We start from the raw sequence: 17,596 nt of genomic DNA on the forward strand, positions 1-17,596 counted from the left end.
GGAGTTGTTAACTTGTTATCACATTTTCCTTTTCCTTTTCATACTTGCGCTAGTTTTTCTTTTTCTTTTTAACTCTTTTGATAAAAATACTCTTTCCATCAACTAGTTTTTTAAATATAATTTTACAAAAGTGTACCCTAGTAGGCTAGTACAAATAAATGCAACTAAATATATTATGGAAATTAGTTCCTATAATCTAAATTTTAGATTACAAAATTAGTTTTCGTATGATTTGTGAAAAACTAGAGAGCAATCCCGTGTAATGAAAGAGAGCATGTGTTTGTGAGAAAAAAGTGACCCTACTGCACCAGCAGTCAATATGTGTGTAAGCAATTTGGTGGTTGGACAGTTTTAAAATTACTATACCTTCCTCTTCAAGATAGAATCAGCAGGAAGTAGTCTCATCACATTTACCATGAAATCATATAAATAATAATGTAGAAATAAATAATGCAATATTTTGCCATATATATTTTGGGAATCAGTAAATGATATTGTGACATGTTTCCTTTCCATTTATATTCAAAATGAATCCCAAGTAAACTTTATAATCAATTCATATTCATGAAATTAATATTCTGAAAAAATAATAACAAAATGCATAATAATAATAATAACGATATGTTAAACAGTTAAAAGAATACACAAGTTTGAGGCAAGAAATATAACTCTCTGTTTAGTCGAAACGGATAGAAGCGGGAACCACGCAATACAAAAGATCACATTGACACAACAGACTCTGTTTAGCATCTTCCTGTCTGGAAGCACATTTTGATTTGGTAGTTCTGTTTGCATCATCATTGCTTTGTCTTATTCTCAATGTGGCAGTTTCTCTTAGCAGCTGTTGTAGCAGCAGGGTTCACGTGTTTCGCCACAAAGCGCTTCCTCGCGCAATGCAGTGACGAGGAACATGATCCAACCGTCAGCTAGCGCATTGTTTGATTCGGGAGTTAGATTTGGCATAATGTGTATGATGGCTGGAAAAGCTGAGATCAATGAACTAACTAAAACCAAGGAAAAAATCTGAGCTCATCATAAGAAAATCACCACGTGCTCATCAAGTTTTGGATTATGTTGGCAATATTGGTATGGAGTGTGGCAAAATGAGCGGCAGGAAATATGAAATAATGCTCAAGAAGACGGAGAATGAACTTAGAGACACTGATGCCAAATTTTGGAGTCTCCCAGTAATTGATAATGGTGAATGTGAAAGTAGTGCTCTTACACTTGAAGCAGAATTCTGTGTTTGTCTTCTCTGATCAAATTTATAAATCTGCTTACTGCCTAAATCTTGTGATCAAGCTTACTATTGATAGTCCCCTTTTTGGCCACATATATCTTATTTTACTTATGATCTCAATTTGGGTATGACCAAGGAACTCCTTTGCAGGTAAGTTCCAAATGAAGGCCATGATAGAATAGATGACTTGAATTTCAACTCTTCTCAATACCATGGAGTATCACCATCAGAACTGAATCAGAAACTATGTCAATTGCTGATAGAACAGCAGAAAAACCAGATTGTGGAATTGGAATCCTAACTAAACCTGGCTTAATCTAAACTCCAAGAAAAGGAAGCTGAACTCCAGGCACTAAAGAACTGTGTTGCACTCCTTTCCGAACTCCCTCTATCCACAGTTTCAGGCATGATTAAATGTTTCTATTCATGATCCCTTCTCTTTAAAGCCAATGCTGCTTTGTTTCCTTGAAGCTGCATCTTCATTTCATTCATTTTGCATTACTATGCTTTATTAGCAAAAGCTGTATCTCTAATATCGCTATTGTTCTCAAATCTCAGATCATGAAACTGAGGCTCACAATGGAACCATCGATTGGGACTGTAACACTCTGGACTCGGAGTTAATGCTATAAATTGGTGATGTGAAAACACCTATTAATTCTGAACCTACTGTTGATGTATATGAGCATACATCTAAAACGGTAACTTTATTTATAGACAGATCTTCTATCAGATTTTAATTTGATCATTTGGCCTTATGTGATGAGTGTTGCTATTTCTTACTAAAAGAAATTACACGAAACTCACACAAATATATGTGGACATGTTTAATTGGTTATTTGGCAACTAAAAAAGGAAAAGATAGATTTGGGCGTATGACACAAATCATGGTAACGCGTTCGTATTCAATTTTGTCTAACATTTTTCATACTAAACAGTATTTCCATATATATAAACAGTTTTTTGGTCAATATATAATTATAAAATTTAGCAACTCGTACTCGGATATGATGTTGATAATTTATAATTCTTCAAGTAGCAGATCTCAAGATGACCCATATTCATATTTTCAATTTTGAATATATGCATGCAAGTTGCAACCCATATAGTGCTGTACTTTGAAGTATGGACATGCGAATATAGTAATTGATCTTGAGGATTTCATATTTCAACGTCTATTTTCTGGGGTTAGACTGATCTCAGATTTGCTCTTGTCTCGGGGGCCATAACATAATAATGCCATTGCTTTTTGATTCACAAGCTATCTTCCCGAGTCCCACAAGGAACTGAGGCTGCTGAAACTGAAATACTTTTCGGCTTTCTATGCTCTCTTGTAACACTGAAATCACTAAATTGCATCCACATTTTGCGTGGTTCTATGAACTAACTTGCATCCACATAAGGATAGGATTGTAAAGAAATATTATTAACGGAATCTTGAACATAGTCTGGGTTGACTCACTATGTTGTGAGACAGTACGGAAAGGCGTGAGACCATGGTATTGGGGCCAGCATGCATTAGAGGATTGCGTTTTTTTCTCTTACAAGAAAAAATAATTCATGGCAACCCATAAACAATCACTGATGTTTGTTCAAATTTTCGCAAGCACTTTTCACCACCCCTTTTGTCCCCTTTCCTTAAATGATAATGATTTTGATTAGAAAATGCTGCAGATGGCTATTCGTTGTCTCCTCAGGGCTTGCAAAACATTTGAGATTCATATTCCCATGAATGTATTTTAATCTAAAGAGGCAATGCCCGAATAGAAGCAGGACTAAAATACGGAATATGTATTTTTCTTAAGACGTCTTCCATGAAAAGGACATGTATTGAACATAAGAAAAATCACGACAAACTATGGTTCCACGATGTTGGAAATAGCGTTTGAGAAGGCTTTGGCTTTGGCTGATTATTAAGAAAACAACTTGCCAACTTCTAACTTCTAGAAGCACTATTTTTGGGAGAACAAGGCCAGTTTATTTATTTTTTTTAAAAAAGGTAATTTTAAGAAGAAGAAAAATTGAAAAAGTAATTTTATAAGAAGTAGATAAGAGTTGTTTTCTTAAAAAAAATGTTTTTTTAATTATTTAGACAAAAACATTAAAAAAAGCAAAACTACTTTAAAAAAAAAAACTTAAACAAACAACCCATGAGTCCATAACACAATGGCATTGTTTTCTTTTGGCGTACATGGTACAACCTATAGCAAACAAAATAATCATCGTGAAAAAAAATCTCACACATTTAGAAAAATAGTTTATTGAGGAATTTTTAAAATTTAAGAAGGATTATTAAATAAACTAAAGTGAGGTCAATCACTCATGCATCCAAGAGTCAATACCAAAATCAATTTAATTTGAAGAAATTATAGCTTATAAGAATATTTATCATTTTCATGGGAAAATGTATTCCGCCTTATTTGATAGTATTGATTTTCTATCAATATCATTCCACCTTATTTCATATTATTGAAGGTTTGTGAGGGGAATAAGAAATATATATTTCCTTGAGAAAATAGTCTGTATATTAACAATGTATAAGAATTTTTATATAATTATTGAATAAAAATATTATAAATGATAAGTTTATTGATTTTTATAAAAAAAATATTTAAACATTATATTTATCCTAAATTTTAATTAATTGACAGTATAAAAATTCTTTACATTATTAATACACAAAAATTAAACTTTTCTTAAATAAAAATTTAAAATATTTTCTTGTAAAGATTTAGTTTGAATCTTTTAAATAAAATTTTAAGTTTAAATTTTGTGGATATTTTGGCCATATTGAGCATAGGAATTTTCCCCATCCTGTGCTGCCTACTACAAAATTTGGGAAACTGGCCCTACTATTCGTCCATAATAATACAGGGAGATTGACCAAGGAGGTGGGAGCACGAAAGATCATGTCTAAATAATTTTATGAATGATGAATCTGATTAGTGTGAGTCTGTGAGAGCTTTCTCGTCCGTCAATAATACTAACACCTCTCCAAAATTAAACAACTTAAAAAATAAAAAGCAGAAGAAACAATCAAATCATAAATTTGTTTTCATTGACTGAGTGGACTGGATTGTCTGAAAACACTTGCCATGTTACTTCTGTTTTTACTACTTTCTTCTAACTTTCTAGTTTTTTCCTGGATCCCGACTCTCCCATGTATGTATCCTTCCTTTACAAGATAATTCATCCATCAATCTACATCTATCAAAGCAAACCGTGTGTCTCAAGTCCAGAATAATTGCCTCGTAACATGACAAAAGAAAAAAAAAAGTTATATATATTTTTTAAAAGAAAAAAAATTAAAAGGAAATTATATGGAAACTACCTAAGATTGCACACTCTCACTATATATATATATATAATTAAAAGAAAATTATATGGAAAGGGGATAACCCCAAACAACTGGTGTGGGATTATAGTGACCTTTCTATTGTATATTCACTATGCCTATTCCTCAATTACAAGAAATAGGCAAATCAATAAAATTGTAACTATATACAAAATATGGAGATAAGTGATTGTAGTTGCATGACGTATCTTGTGAGCAACTATGAAAGGTCACTATTTTCTTGTAAACTCAACTTTGAAGCTTGGTCCAATCTCAACTCTATGGTCTATTGGACTGCTCTCAACAAGAAATTATATTTGTGTGTATTGATAAGTTCAGTTCACGGAAGGAAGGATATAATACATTAAATTTCCAAGATTATGTTTCTAAAACATCATTTTACTTAAAAAATAAAATAAAAAATCCATGGAACAAACACCCCTCACACGCAAGTAGAAAAAGAAATTAATCCAAACATATGCTTTAAAAGTGACAATAGTAAGTTTGCATATACTTTCCTCAGTTAACACCCCAACATCAGTTTTGTTCTTATGCAACAGAGCATGGTTATGGAAGTTCTGTAAAATGATTGTATTGCAAAATAGCACGAATATGTTATATATTTAATATTTAATTTAATTCTTTTTTCAGACCACGAATGTAACAAGTACGCTCTGAGGGAGATCAAAACGACAACCATTGGTTAAAATGGCTTGCTAAGGAGGAGGCCTTTAATCAAGATTGGTTTTTTACTTTTTATAGCCATATGATTAATGTAATTTTGCCTAATAATACAAAATGTTATTTATAAAGTAACGTTTCAATAATATTATTGTGTTTTTAAAGAGGAAATATAAATAATTAAAATATAACTAAAGTTGCTGATATAAGTGATTCAATATTTAAGTTTCTTAACCAAAATTTAAGATTTGGTCATGTACTTGAAGTTAAAGTTACAATTAAAGATATCATTTTATCCCAATTTGATAGAAGAAGATTAGTTGAGTATCAGTTAAGAAGCTTTAGATGCCTTTAGCTAAAAAAATCAAAATATAATCATATATATTAATATTGAAATTAAAATATGTTTTTCATCTTTATAAAAATAAAAATATTTAAAATTCGTCTTTCTCAAATTTTTAATATGTTTTTCATCTAGATCATTTTTTGGAATTAACATGAATTCAAGTAAATTCAAACCTACAATAATAATTTTTTACATTAATCATATAGGTAAATATTATATTTTTTATACTAATTATAAATATAACGATGGAAAATGTAACTAAAAATCGTACATATAACTAATGGAAAAATTATGCAAGATAAATATGATATTTTTTATACTAATATTTTTTATACTAATTATACATATAATTAATGTAAAAAAAATAATGTACTTATGTTCAAAATGTTCAAATCTTGTCTCAAGTAAAAAAAAAGACATATTTTAATCTTATGAGAAAAAATATACTAAACATTTTTCAGGACAAATTCTAAATATTATAAAGTTTATGAGAATAAAAATATATTTTAATCTAATATTATTAATCAAAGCAATAAGAATATCATAAAAAATAAAAATATAAGCGACCTCGAGAGGAAGGACAAAGAGAAGCTGAGGACCTCGAAAAAAAAAAGAAAAAGATCTTGACAGTAAAGCAGATTCACCCATCCGTGCGAAGATGCAATATAATTTAAAAAAGTCCACCGCAAGAAAACAAAAATGGGAAAAGCATTTTACAGAAAGCGAGCAAGCAAGCTTCCCCAGACAGACCCATCTCAATTGCGTTTCACAAGAAGTCACTAGCAGCACACAAAAAAAAACACATTCCCTCAAATTCCTCTCTTGTCCACAAACATGAAGCTATCTGCGAAACCCATTTCGAGTCCAGGTCGCACAGACAAGTTCCCTCCCCCACTCATGAGGTTTCTCAGAAGCAATGCGGGCAGCAGAAGCAGAAGGTCCAGGTCAAGCCCTATGTTCGTACGAAAGAAAAACACCACCTTCGAAACCCACACCCAGGAACCCTCTTCCCCCAAGGTCACGTGCATGGGCCAGGTCCGAGTCAAACGCGCTTCCAAACAACCCACCACCCAACCCGACTTAGCTCCCACTCGGTGCCGCCGCCGCCGCCGCCGCTGCTGCTGCTTCTGGATCCGAAGGCCCAACAACCCCTGCCGCTGCAATCCCCTCTGGCCCAACTGGCCCTTCTTCCGTCGAAAGCCCACCAAGCTCAAACAAGACTCCCAGTCCGAGCCCAATTTCTACGCCCACGAAGAATCGGAATTACCGTTCCAAGAGAGAGTCAATGTGGATAAGGATAGTGATTTTGCTTCCAATTCCAGCACTCCCCCGAGAAACGCTCTGCTTTTAACTCGCTGTAGATCCGCTCCGTACAGATCCTCCTCTTTGGCTAGTAGGTTCTGGAGTTCCCCCGTCAAGGACCAAGAAACGGAACTACAACACACTTCCGAGGGACCCCAAACGGAACCCGAATTAGGGTTTCTAACAGAAAAAATTGCTTCACTCACCGAACCAGAAAAGGTTGAGGAAGTTGAAACAGAAACAGAGTCTGTGTTACGTCCTACTGTACTCACTAGGTGCAAATCGGAACCGGCGAGAACCGGACACAGACTTGACCCTCTGGTAAATAATTTGTTGAAAAAAAGAAGGTTGGAATTTGATTAATTAATCCCATTATTTTTAATTCGTACCTATCTCCATATTTTGCTTCCTTCCTACTACTCTTCATTTAAATATAGTCTTTTTTATATGTAATTGAATTGAATGTGTTTGAGTCTTTGACACCTAGTCGTTGGTAACATAAAAAGGTATGAGCGTGTAGAAAATAGAAAGTAGAAAGAGAGGGGAACGTATAGAAGTGATTTCAGGTACTTATTTTCTGTCCTCGTAGTTAATGCATTTCTTGTCATTACACTACACAAGCCTGAAGCCTGAATTTCTTTTTTCTCTGCCAACGATGTTAAGAACCTGAACTTGCTGCTTTCTGCAATTTGCTTTCACGTGCTGTTTTTTGTTTCTTTCACTTATTATCGAACTTGGCGAAGTTCATTAATTAATCTCTAAAATAACGGGTTGAAATGGGATTTAAGCGTAATTTTCTGCTTAATAATTTTGCTTTTGTTTCTAAGATAATTTATTCTAATGAATGCATGAATGCACATATATTATTTGGAGTAAGATTTTGAAGTTATTTTTTTTAAGCTGCCATCTAGTTTGGAGTAAGATTTTGAAGTTGTTCAATTAACTATTTAAGTATCTTTGGATGCTCTGACTAACTTCCCAATTGGGTGAAAAGTTAATTTGGATTGAAAGTATGTATTTTTAGGACTCAGTCTTTATCCCATCTTGTTTCTAATACTTATTTTATTTTTAATAAGCACAGAGAACATAATTTTATTGGATAGATGGTAACTAGCAGTACCAGAATTCTTCCTCAAAATATGGTCGTGAAATACTGAAATGTGCAATCGGAGCGCACTCTGCCTATCTCTAACGATTGCTGATTTGTTATAAATTGGATAAATTTGATTTAGATAGAATCAACTTTAAATTATTACATATTTGAGATGTGCGTTACGATTATTTTGGTTAAAAATATTTATAAACACCTGTAGTATTTATTAAAAAGTGCTAGAAATAATACTAATAAAATGACCACTTAATCAAAACTTAATTATGGTGATTATAAATATAAAAAAAAAACGCAACCACTTCAACTCTAGTACCGATAGTTGTGTTTCCTTATTTTAATTCTGAAAAAAATATCAATTTTATTTATGTTTTTTGGCCATAAAAAAATTCACACATGGTCTCTGCTCTGCTTGAATTGTTGAATTTTTCCGTTTGTTAATGGCATGTGACACTTCGGAATAGCATTTATAATAAGATGAAGTGACAGCAAACTTGATAATTATTAGTTGAGAACGAGTGGTCCATCTTTGTCCCTGCTTCTGTTGTTACTGCATTAAATCTCGTTAATTTCTAGTATTATGATGGCATAGTTAACGGAATATTGAACCTAACGAAGCCTTGTTGTAATTCGCTCTCTTGTTTTAATTACTTTTCCCCTTAGATTCAGGCACTGCACCTCACGGGAAAGTTGAATCTTTGAAAACAAAAAAAGGAAAACTGGAAAAGTTGGGCAACGAATTTGATGAAGCAAGCCATAGATTCAAAACTAAATTTACTGATTTAATTTTTATTGTTAGCAAAACTATTTATTGGGCTAAAATTTGTGGATTTGATTATTAATCAAGTCTTGTTAACGACCGCTCTAAAGTTCACATGGCACTTTTTAAAGAAATAAAAAATGAAAAGCATATTTTCCCCTTCTTTATTGTTGAAAACCTTTAATTTTTCAAAGCCATTAACATCCCTGATAAGAATATTACAATTGCAAAATTCATTCTAATAACTAAAATATAATGATTTACAAAACAATAATCATACAATTGTACCTTATCACATCCGAATAAATTTAAAATATAAATTCGAGTATTTTAAAATTTTATAAGTTTAAATTTTCTTATATAAATCTAACCCCAACAGTCGATGTACATTCTAACCTTGATCATTTATTTTCGTTGAAGCTTGTCTATGATGTGTTTTGTGGCCTTGATCCGTATTCATGATGTTGCATTTCTTAAAATAAAAATAAAAATGAATGGCTAGATATGAAATATGTCATCATTCATGTTCCCTTCAAAGATGTGGACATTCAAATTAAATTTTTTCCCCTCACGTATTGTTATCTTACACTGAGTGAGAGATATGCATATAAGATGTTATTTTCTCCGATAAAATTATGAAATTAGGATAGTTTTTCTTTTGGACGTCAAGAAATATAATGTGCAAAAATCAACATATATTCTTTTCTTTAACGCGTAGGCCGAAATTTCAAAGGTAAAATGGAAAATAAGCAACCGTTTATTGATTACGCACGAGCATATAAGGGTTAAGGAACTAAAATAAAGGGTAATAACTTGAGAAATGCTACTTATATAACAAATTCTTACAAAAATTATTATGAGATAAAAAGAAAAAAAAGGGAATTAAGATAAGTGATAAATAAAGAAAATAAAAAAAATCTAGAGAATCGCTGAGTAATTACATTTGAATACCTTATCCCCATACGGCCATACCCCACGATGCCACGACCCCATCTAGCTAGGAACGGCCTTCACCTGATTTAAGATATTTAGAGTATACGAGGATTGTTTTTCAGAAGCTATAACTATTTGCTTTAAAGTGCAACTTTTATTTAATTCATGTTGACCCTTTTATTTCATTCTTAGCATTTGAGTTTAAATTCTTCCTGAAAGCAATTGTTGTACAACTCTCAAATGTTCAGCAAGGTTGTACTATGGTTATAAGTGTAATGGGCACAGTGAATTGCAACTTCACAGATTTTTGGAAAGGTATTGGAAGATTGTATTTGCATATATTGTCAAAAAGATATGTCATGATCAAGGAGATTGGTCCCAGAAGGGTCTGTACCAATATCGGTTTTGGGACCACTTAATAATATCCAAAACCTTCCAGCACCTGCGATCAGCTGATCAAAACGCCAAGGAAAAAAATACAAAGAAACTGCCAATGTGAGTTACTGTGGATAATGGAAATTTCATTTCAGAACAAAATGTCTTGATTCAATTTCTATTTTATGTGTGGTGAAACTTTTTCATTTTTAGCTTACAGAGACAATATTTCGGTTTTTTTTTTTTTTGTTTTTTTCCCCTAAAAATACTTCTAGAAATGTTTTTCCAGACAAATTCAAATTGTATCATTAAGAAAAAGCCTTATTCACCCTATAGAATGACTTCAGTGATGATCTTGAGTACCAATTAATTTTCAACCTGTGAACTGAACAATAAAATAAAATATCGCCACTAACAAGCAACCAGAGCATGAGATTCTAAATTTATAGTTCATTAAAATATAGATATAATTAGGCTTTTGGAGCATTGGAATTAAAACTTTGGGAGTTGGTTTTGGACACCCAGTGTTTGACATGCAGTGGGGTGGGGGGACCAGGAGGGGGTGGGGGGACCGCCCTTGGGCTGGAGGGGGTGGGGGAGGGACGCGCTTGGGGTCGCGCTTGCAGCAGGGGCGTCAGTGGCGCCTAGTGGCAGGGCACTACCATACGCGCCCGCGTCAAGGACACTACCCTGCTGCTCCCTCGTGCCATGTCTTGCAAAAGAGTCTTTTTTTGGTAAATAATTTATAAAAGTGTTCCCTTTTGTGTTTTTGCCAAACTAAAATATCTTTACTTTTTTGTTAAATATGGTTGACAATCTGTATAACTCATTTAATTTTAAATTATTTATTTATTTTTTTAAAAAAATAATTAAAAATTTAAAAATATTTTTTTTATAAAAAAAACTCATACGGATTGTTGATCTATGAGTCATATGGATTGACAATTTATATGACTCATACCAATCATTAAATTCGTATGAACTTTTTTTTAAAAAAAATAATTTTAAAATTTTGTTTACTTTTTAACATGTTATAGAAATTAATTTTTTTTATATGTTAGCAATAATTTTAATAATTTTATAAATATTGATTTGGTAATATTATTTAAAATATACTAAACAACCACCAACTTTATTGTGTATCCTTAACAAAGCAAAAAAAAAAAAACAAGATGCTATTTATAACCTAAAGTGCCTATAAGGGCAGTTTTGACATTTTGGGAAACGGCTGGATGTACCAAAACTTTGGATACTCAAGGCATTTCCCTAAAACTTTTAATGTCCCAATTCTATAACCATGACCTACTTTGAATATTTTAAAATTTAAAATTGTTAAAAGTGCTATGCTACACTACAAAGTTACCATCCAAATCTCCTAACCAGTGTGAAAAGATAAAAATATTCTTTTGTTAATTAGATTGACGGGAACATGTTTTCGTTTATGAAATATAAAATAACAGAAAGCATGTATTTATTGTGTTAATTTTTTTTATAAAAAAATTAACAACTTTTTTCTTTCAAAAGAATTAACATGACTAAAATTATTTCGATTGTGTATTTTGAATTTACATACTAACACAAAAAAAAACAAGTTTCTGTTATGTTAATTTTTTTTATAAGAATTAACACAACATAAACTTGTTTCCATAAGAGGTATTTTCATATTAAAAAAAAAACTGAAAGTTATGGGTTAAAAGAGTAAGTTGGGGATGCCAATAGACCCATTGAACTAATCAGCCCAGTGCATGGCCCTCCGAACCTGTGACTCACCCAAACTGAAGGGTAATCAAACCGGAAATAGGCTTAAATTAAGATGTTGGTACTGCATGATAGTTCTTTAGATTATGTTTTTTTTATGAGCATCGCGAGTGCTGTCCCTCCATCCAACACCACCGTCGACGGACTCTAGTGCAGAGTAGAAGACAAGAATGGAGTCCATCTCCCACTTATTCTTCCTATATAATCTCTTTGGGCTTAGGCCTTATTTTTAATATAAAAAAAGAGAGTAAGATGATGGTTTTTTTATGCTAGGAAAAATACAGACAAGAAAATAAACAACAAAACAAAGCTAGGACCTCAAGGAGGAGTGTCTCATTATATCCGCAAGGTAAATAACATAAAAGGAACTAGGGCACTGATTCAAAATAGTTAAATTATCCTGAGAAGTAGAATCCTCTTTTGCAAGCCAATCAACAATCTTGTTACCTTCCCTGAACACACGCTGGAATTGTTTAATCTTCATGATCAAAGAACTATAAAGATGGAAATGATTAGCAGTTCCAAGAATGAGATCAATTGCTAACTGAGAATCAGATTCACGTATATATTTTGATTCCTTGCTGCCAAGCAATTTGCAAACCATTGTAAATGCCAAACATTTTTGCATGGAGCGGAGCTGTGAAACAACATGAACCAAATTATCCACTGAACCATCTACCAAGACTATAACGAATTATCCCACCAAATGCCGAAAGGCTTGGATTGCCAATGGAAGTATGAAACTATTAGAACTCAGAGGAATCCGAAGCACTAGGATTTGACGCTGATGATAAATCCGAACCAAAGATGTATTGAGAAGCACTTCATGCAAGCTTTGATTCTGATTTAAAGAGAATCAAGTCGTCCAAGCATTGATGCTGAACACTTCCACATATCTCGCTTTCCAAATAAACCAGTAGACAATGGAAAAACGCACTCCTTCGTTGGATGTTGGTTTATTTTGAAGGAAAATACTTCTCATATTTCCATTTTCTCTTTCATCCAACTTTTACCTTTTTTTTTTTCATTTATCTATTTCTTTTTTTTTTATCACATCTTCTCTACCTTTTTTTCCCTCATATATCCCATCGATTTTTTTTTCTCTCTACCTTCTTTTTCTTCCTTACCTTGTAATCTCTATTTATTTCTTTCTAATCCACCCAAAATGAGATATATGAATATGATCATAACTCTAATTCAAATTGGACATTGCAAACTCAAATATAATTAAACTCGACTATTGCTTAACCCTACCATTTTAGAGTCGTAACTTTGTTACGTTACATTTTTATGACTTCATCTTCGTCAAAAACTAACAATAAAATTGTTGTTCTTTAATTCTACCCGTCATATCATATGTATTTCAACTTTTTTTTTATTCATTTTCATAATTAATTTTAGAAGTAATATCTTAGCTTTTACTAAATTATCAAAAATATTTTTAAAATGGGAATAATAAACAGAAAAATAATATATAATATAAAACAATTTTATATTATCATTAAATTTGTTTTATAATAACTATTTAAAAAGTTTTAGTGATAATATTTATAATCTTTTTACATTAGTTACGAGAAAGAACTCTATATTTTTCTTGGAAGAACTCTACATTAATTATGAGCATGAATGAATCCAAGGGTTGTGTGTAGGTATCTTATTAAAGAAGGAAGAGAAGAATAGTAGCGTCTTGCGTGGCGTTGACGTGGTAGAAAGAGTGGAAACGAGAAAAGAAGAATAAACAATTTACGTGTGGTAATAAAAGTTAGATATAATATTATAAGGAGGAGACGACGACGCGGGGAATCTCCGGTCTCCACCGACATCTCTTGTATTCTCTTCACAATCCCGTGATCCCATTTCGTTCCGTTCACTTCAATCTCAATGGCCGATAATAAGCAACCCAATCACGAGGAGGCAAGTCCTCTTCTCCACCAGTCCCAACCCAAATCCGAACCACCAACGCCACCTGAGACTCCCGAGTTTCTTCTCGGATGGACCGCTGATGGGCTCCCGCTGGGCCACGGCAGCGTCGTGGGCCAGCCCATGGGCCGCGCCCCTTGGAACTCCTCCATCTGCGCCTGTCTCGGCCAAACCGATCACTTCTGCAGCAGCGATCTCGAAGTTTGTGAGTCCTTCCATCCCTCACATGCCAATTTCGTTTCAACATTTTTCTGCATTTTATCACTTTTGACCTAACTTCTGCTCTATTTTTTCCATTCTCTATTCTTTTTCCTCTTTTCATTCCGCGGTCAAACGAACGATGTTTTCTTCATCTCGTACAATCGAATCGCGAGCGAAAAAAAAAAAACCTAATCAATTAGAGTCTATATGGTATCCCGTAAAATTTGAATTTAGGAATGATTCCGATGAATGTTTCAATCGCACGTGTTAGGTTTCCATTTGACCGGGCGAAACTTGTTTCCGTATAAGCTTTTATATATAATTTTTTTTTGAAAATGAATGCTGTGTCTTTCAATGAATTCAGCTGCGAAAAGATCAGCACCCACTATGAGTGGTTTGTTTAGTTGATTCTGGATGGTAATTTTCCCTTAATCCTAAACCATTATGATATGACCGGTGAAATCATGTGTTATTATTATATATCGGGTTGTTTTTAAATTTTAATCAGGAAGAAACAAAAAACAAAACAAAAAAAGTGCTATTATTTTAAAAAAAAAATGCTTCTGGATTTTAAGCCTCCCGTTCCCTTTGATGTGTTTTCAATTTGGATCCATATAACGTTTATTCACTTTGCTTATACTTGAACTGATGTCATGGGCTAGGTCTTCTTGGGAGTGTGGCTCCTTGCGTGCTGTATGGAAGCAATGTTGAGAGACTTGAATCTGCTCCTGGGACATTTGCCAATCACTGCTTGCCATATTCTGGAATGTATATAATTGGAAATTCCTGCTTTGGTTGGAATTGCCTTGCACCGTGGTTTTCCTATCCTAGCCGTACTGCTATTCGTCGCAGGTTCAATTTAGAGGTATGTTACTTTTTTATTCTTTGCTCCTTATAATCTAGATTCTAGTGATAATGTGTTACGAAATCTCCTATTTGTGAGGGTGTATTCAAGGCAGATTTGTAGGCAATTACAGCCCTAATGGAGCAAAGGAATTGGCATGACTGGGGGTAGTTAGCTGCCAGCATGGCCATTGGAGGAGATCGGAGGGAAATTTTGTAGCAAGCTATAGTAAAATAAAATGAGAGAAGAGTAGAGAGGGGGGGAGGTAAGGAAGTAGCGACCAAGGAGTGCATGGGAGAGATGAGGGTGTATCTCAAACACCCTATGCTACTGTATCTTTTTTCCTTCTGTTCAGTATTGTAATCCATTGTAAATCCATCTATATTGCTGCTAATATCACACTGACACCAGCGATTATATACTTTTTTCTGTGTGATCTCATCCTGTTTATATCACAAGTATTTTATATTGGATAATGTGACTCTCCTGGTCCCAAGAATGTTGTTAGGTGGACATGGTTATTAATTGATCAACCTGTGCACTTTAAACCTCTTTTATATATTGGCAATAAATAATTAACACTAGCTTGAGACATGCAGATGCAGTACAACCCAAGTAGGCTAGATTCAACATGCAAATTAGGTTGTCCACTCTGTCAAGCTGGAACATTTGGGCTCCCATCCGTCTAATGTATAATAAGATGATCAATCCATATAACTCAGTATCACTGTTTAAGAAATGTACCAAACTACTAATTCTTATGTAGATTTGAGAATTTTGGTTATGTTGATCATTTTTTCATATGTTTGGTCACATGTTGTACACCTTGTCCAAATAGTTTTGGTACAATGAGGTGTATGTCAAGAAAATAGTCCTATTATTTGTAGGTAAGTTGGATTAATTGAACAACCTCGGTATTTTGTATGTAGATTTTGTAGGGAGTTGATAGTCAGTTACTCACCAAATGGTATGTTTGAAGTTTTGTATGTAGACTTTGTATTGCTTAAAATTACTTGGTGTCTTCTAGTATTTCATATATGATGCCATGCTTCGTAAATGAAAAGCCTGCGTAAGTGTAAGTGAGATTTGCCTTTGCTTATAATCTGTCACTACCTCAAACACAAAAATCACATTCCTATGTTATGAAAAAAAAAACAAATCTTTGTATAAATTATTTATTGTCCTTGGGATTCAGGGAAGTTGCGAAGCACTTAATAGATCATGCGGATGCTGCGGAAGCATTTTGGAAGATGAGGTGCAGCGTGAACAGTGTGAGTCAACATGTGACTTGGCAACTCATGTCTTCTGTCATGTATGTGCTCTTTGTCAAGAAGGTCGTGAGCTCCGTCGCAGGTTACCTCATCCTGGCTTTAATGCTCAACCAGTACTGGTTATGATTCCCCCAGGAGAGCAGACCATGGGACGTGAGGCTTGAAAATTTCATCCTTCATCTTGGAAGTGCTATTCATGCGTATATTACTGTTGCCTTGTCTCTATATAATTTGATGTTGTTGAACCGTGTTATGACTTTATCAAAAGAGGGTCCTGTATTTTTTATTTTATTTTTATTATGAGAACATGAAACATCATCGTAATTTCTGTTTGCTTCCCTACTGTTTTGTATCATATATAGATTGGAATGATTTGGGAGAAATTTTTTTCCTAGTGTCTATGCGTAATTACATTCCTTATATAACTTACATTGTTATTTATCTTTCATTTATGGAAATTTTGTAATTAATACTATCTTGAATTTTTAAATTAATAGATAAATAGAAATGGAATTTTCTTGTAAAATTAGGCAGCTAAAAAGTAACAGTCATTACTTGATGGTCTCTTATGTTTTCTCCTAACTCCTTTCCTGCTTTTGTTCTTAACGAAACATTAGCGAACTCTATTGGTGGCTATGACATTTTATCACTAATTATTGAGAACAATCATGATTTAGCTTGATTTTCGTTGTAATATCTCGTGTTTGAATATCATGAATAATAAGTGTTAGAAACTTTTTATTACTCTAAGTAGGTATATATCGACTCAATTTTGAATATTTGATCAATCGTCTTCTAAAATGAGTTTAACTATTAAGAATCTCACCAAAAAATTGAGTATAACTTGTTTCATGAATATATATATATATATATATATATATATATATATATATATATATATATATATATATATATATATCATATGGAAATTATGAATGGATCGACAACACTTTAATTACTAATGCTTTTTTCAGATTAAAAGCCAAATAAAGAAAAAAAGTATAAAAATAGAAGATTGTGGCAAAAATGTGTTGTTTAGATTGATAAAAAAAATGAGACTAAAAGAAATAGAAGATAACAGAAAAAAAATGTGTTTTTTTTTGTCATTATCACATTGAGGTGGAATCTTGTGAGTTTTACTGATTGATTACCTTTGAAACTAAAAGCAAATTTGGCTAGACTTTAATTTGTTTAGGTAAAGTTAGTTATTTTTATTCTGAGGTCAAGTTAGTTCAGCAAAAATATTAGAGTGACTTTTTAGCCCTCACCTATATGGGGTAGGGGAGTTGTTAGATGCATCCAACAACATTGCTGGTGCACCCAACAATTATGTGAATAGATAAAATTGTTCTTGTTTTAAAAAGCGAGTACCTTCATGCGGAAGAACCTTCTTCCGTATGAACTTATGGAAGAAGATTCTTTCGTAGGTTTATACGGAAGAACTTCTTCTGTGTGAAGATTTTCTTCATACGGAAAAAGGTTCTTTTGTAAAAATTTACAAAAAAAGTTCTTTTGTAAGTTTC

The 17,596-nt window shown here is 33.0% G+C and overlaps 2 protein-coding genes across 2 annotated transcripts; both read left to right on the forward strand.

The window, feature by feature from the left end:
- Positions 1-6,435: 6,435 nt before the first annotated feature.
- Positions 6,436-8,713, forward strand: LOC102668573 (uncharacterized). Its single transcript, XM_006605172.1, has 2 exons — positions 6,436-7,224; positions 8,675-8,713. Exons 1-2 carry the CDS (start codon positions 6,436-6,438, stop codon positions 8,711-8,713), a joined length of 828 nt encoding a protein of 275 aa, XP_006605235.1.
- Positions 8,714-13,482: 4,769 nt separating this feature from the next.
- LOC100801509 (cell number regulator 8) lies at positions 13,483-16,456 on the forward strand. The gene is made up of 3 exons (XM_003554317.5): positions 13,483-13,962; positions 14,621-14,823; positions 15,998-16,456. Exons 1-3 carry the CDS (start codon positions 13,719-13,721, stop codon positions 16,235-16,237), a joined length of 687 nt encoding a protein of 228 aa, XP_003554365.1. The 5' UTR covers positions 13,483-13,718; the 3' UTR covers positions 16,238-16,456.
- Positions 16,457-17,596: the final 1,140 nt, after the last annotated feature.

The sequence above is a fragment of the Glycine max genome, chromosome 19 (genome assembly GCF_000004515.6).
Source record: "Glycine max cultivar Williams 82 chromosome 19, Glycine_max_v4.0, whole genome shotgun sequence".
NCBI classification, from domain to species: domain Eukaryota; kingdom Viridiplantae; phylum Streptophyta; class Magnoliopsida; order Fabales; family Fabaceae; genus Glycine; species Glycine max.

Bases quoted from the DNA above. Each gene is read 5' to 3' on its own strand.
- LOC102668573 (XM_006605172.1), top strand. From the start codon at position 6,436: ATGAAGCTATCTGCGAAACCCATTTCGAGTCCAGGTCGCACAGACAAG. The intron at 7,225-8,674 runs GTAAATAATTTG...TTTTCCCCTTAG, and splicing joins GACACAGACTTGACCCTCTG to ATTCAGGCACTGCACCTCAC.
- LOC100801509 (XM_003554317.5), top strand. From the start codon at position 13,719: ATGGCCGATAATAAGCAACCCAATCACGAGGAGGCAAGTCCTCTTCTC. The intron at 13,963-14,620 runs GTGAGTCCTTCC...GTCATGGGCTAG, and splicing joins CAGCAGCGATCTCGAAGTTT to GTCTTCTTGGGAGTGTGGCT. The intron at 14,824-15,997 runs GTATGTTACTTT...CTTGGGATTCAG, and splicing joins GTCGCAGGTTCAATTTAGAG to GGAAGTTGCGAAGCACTTAA.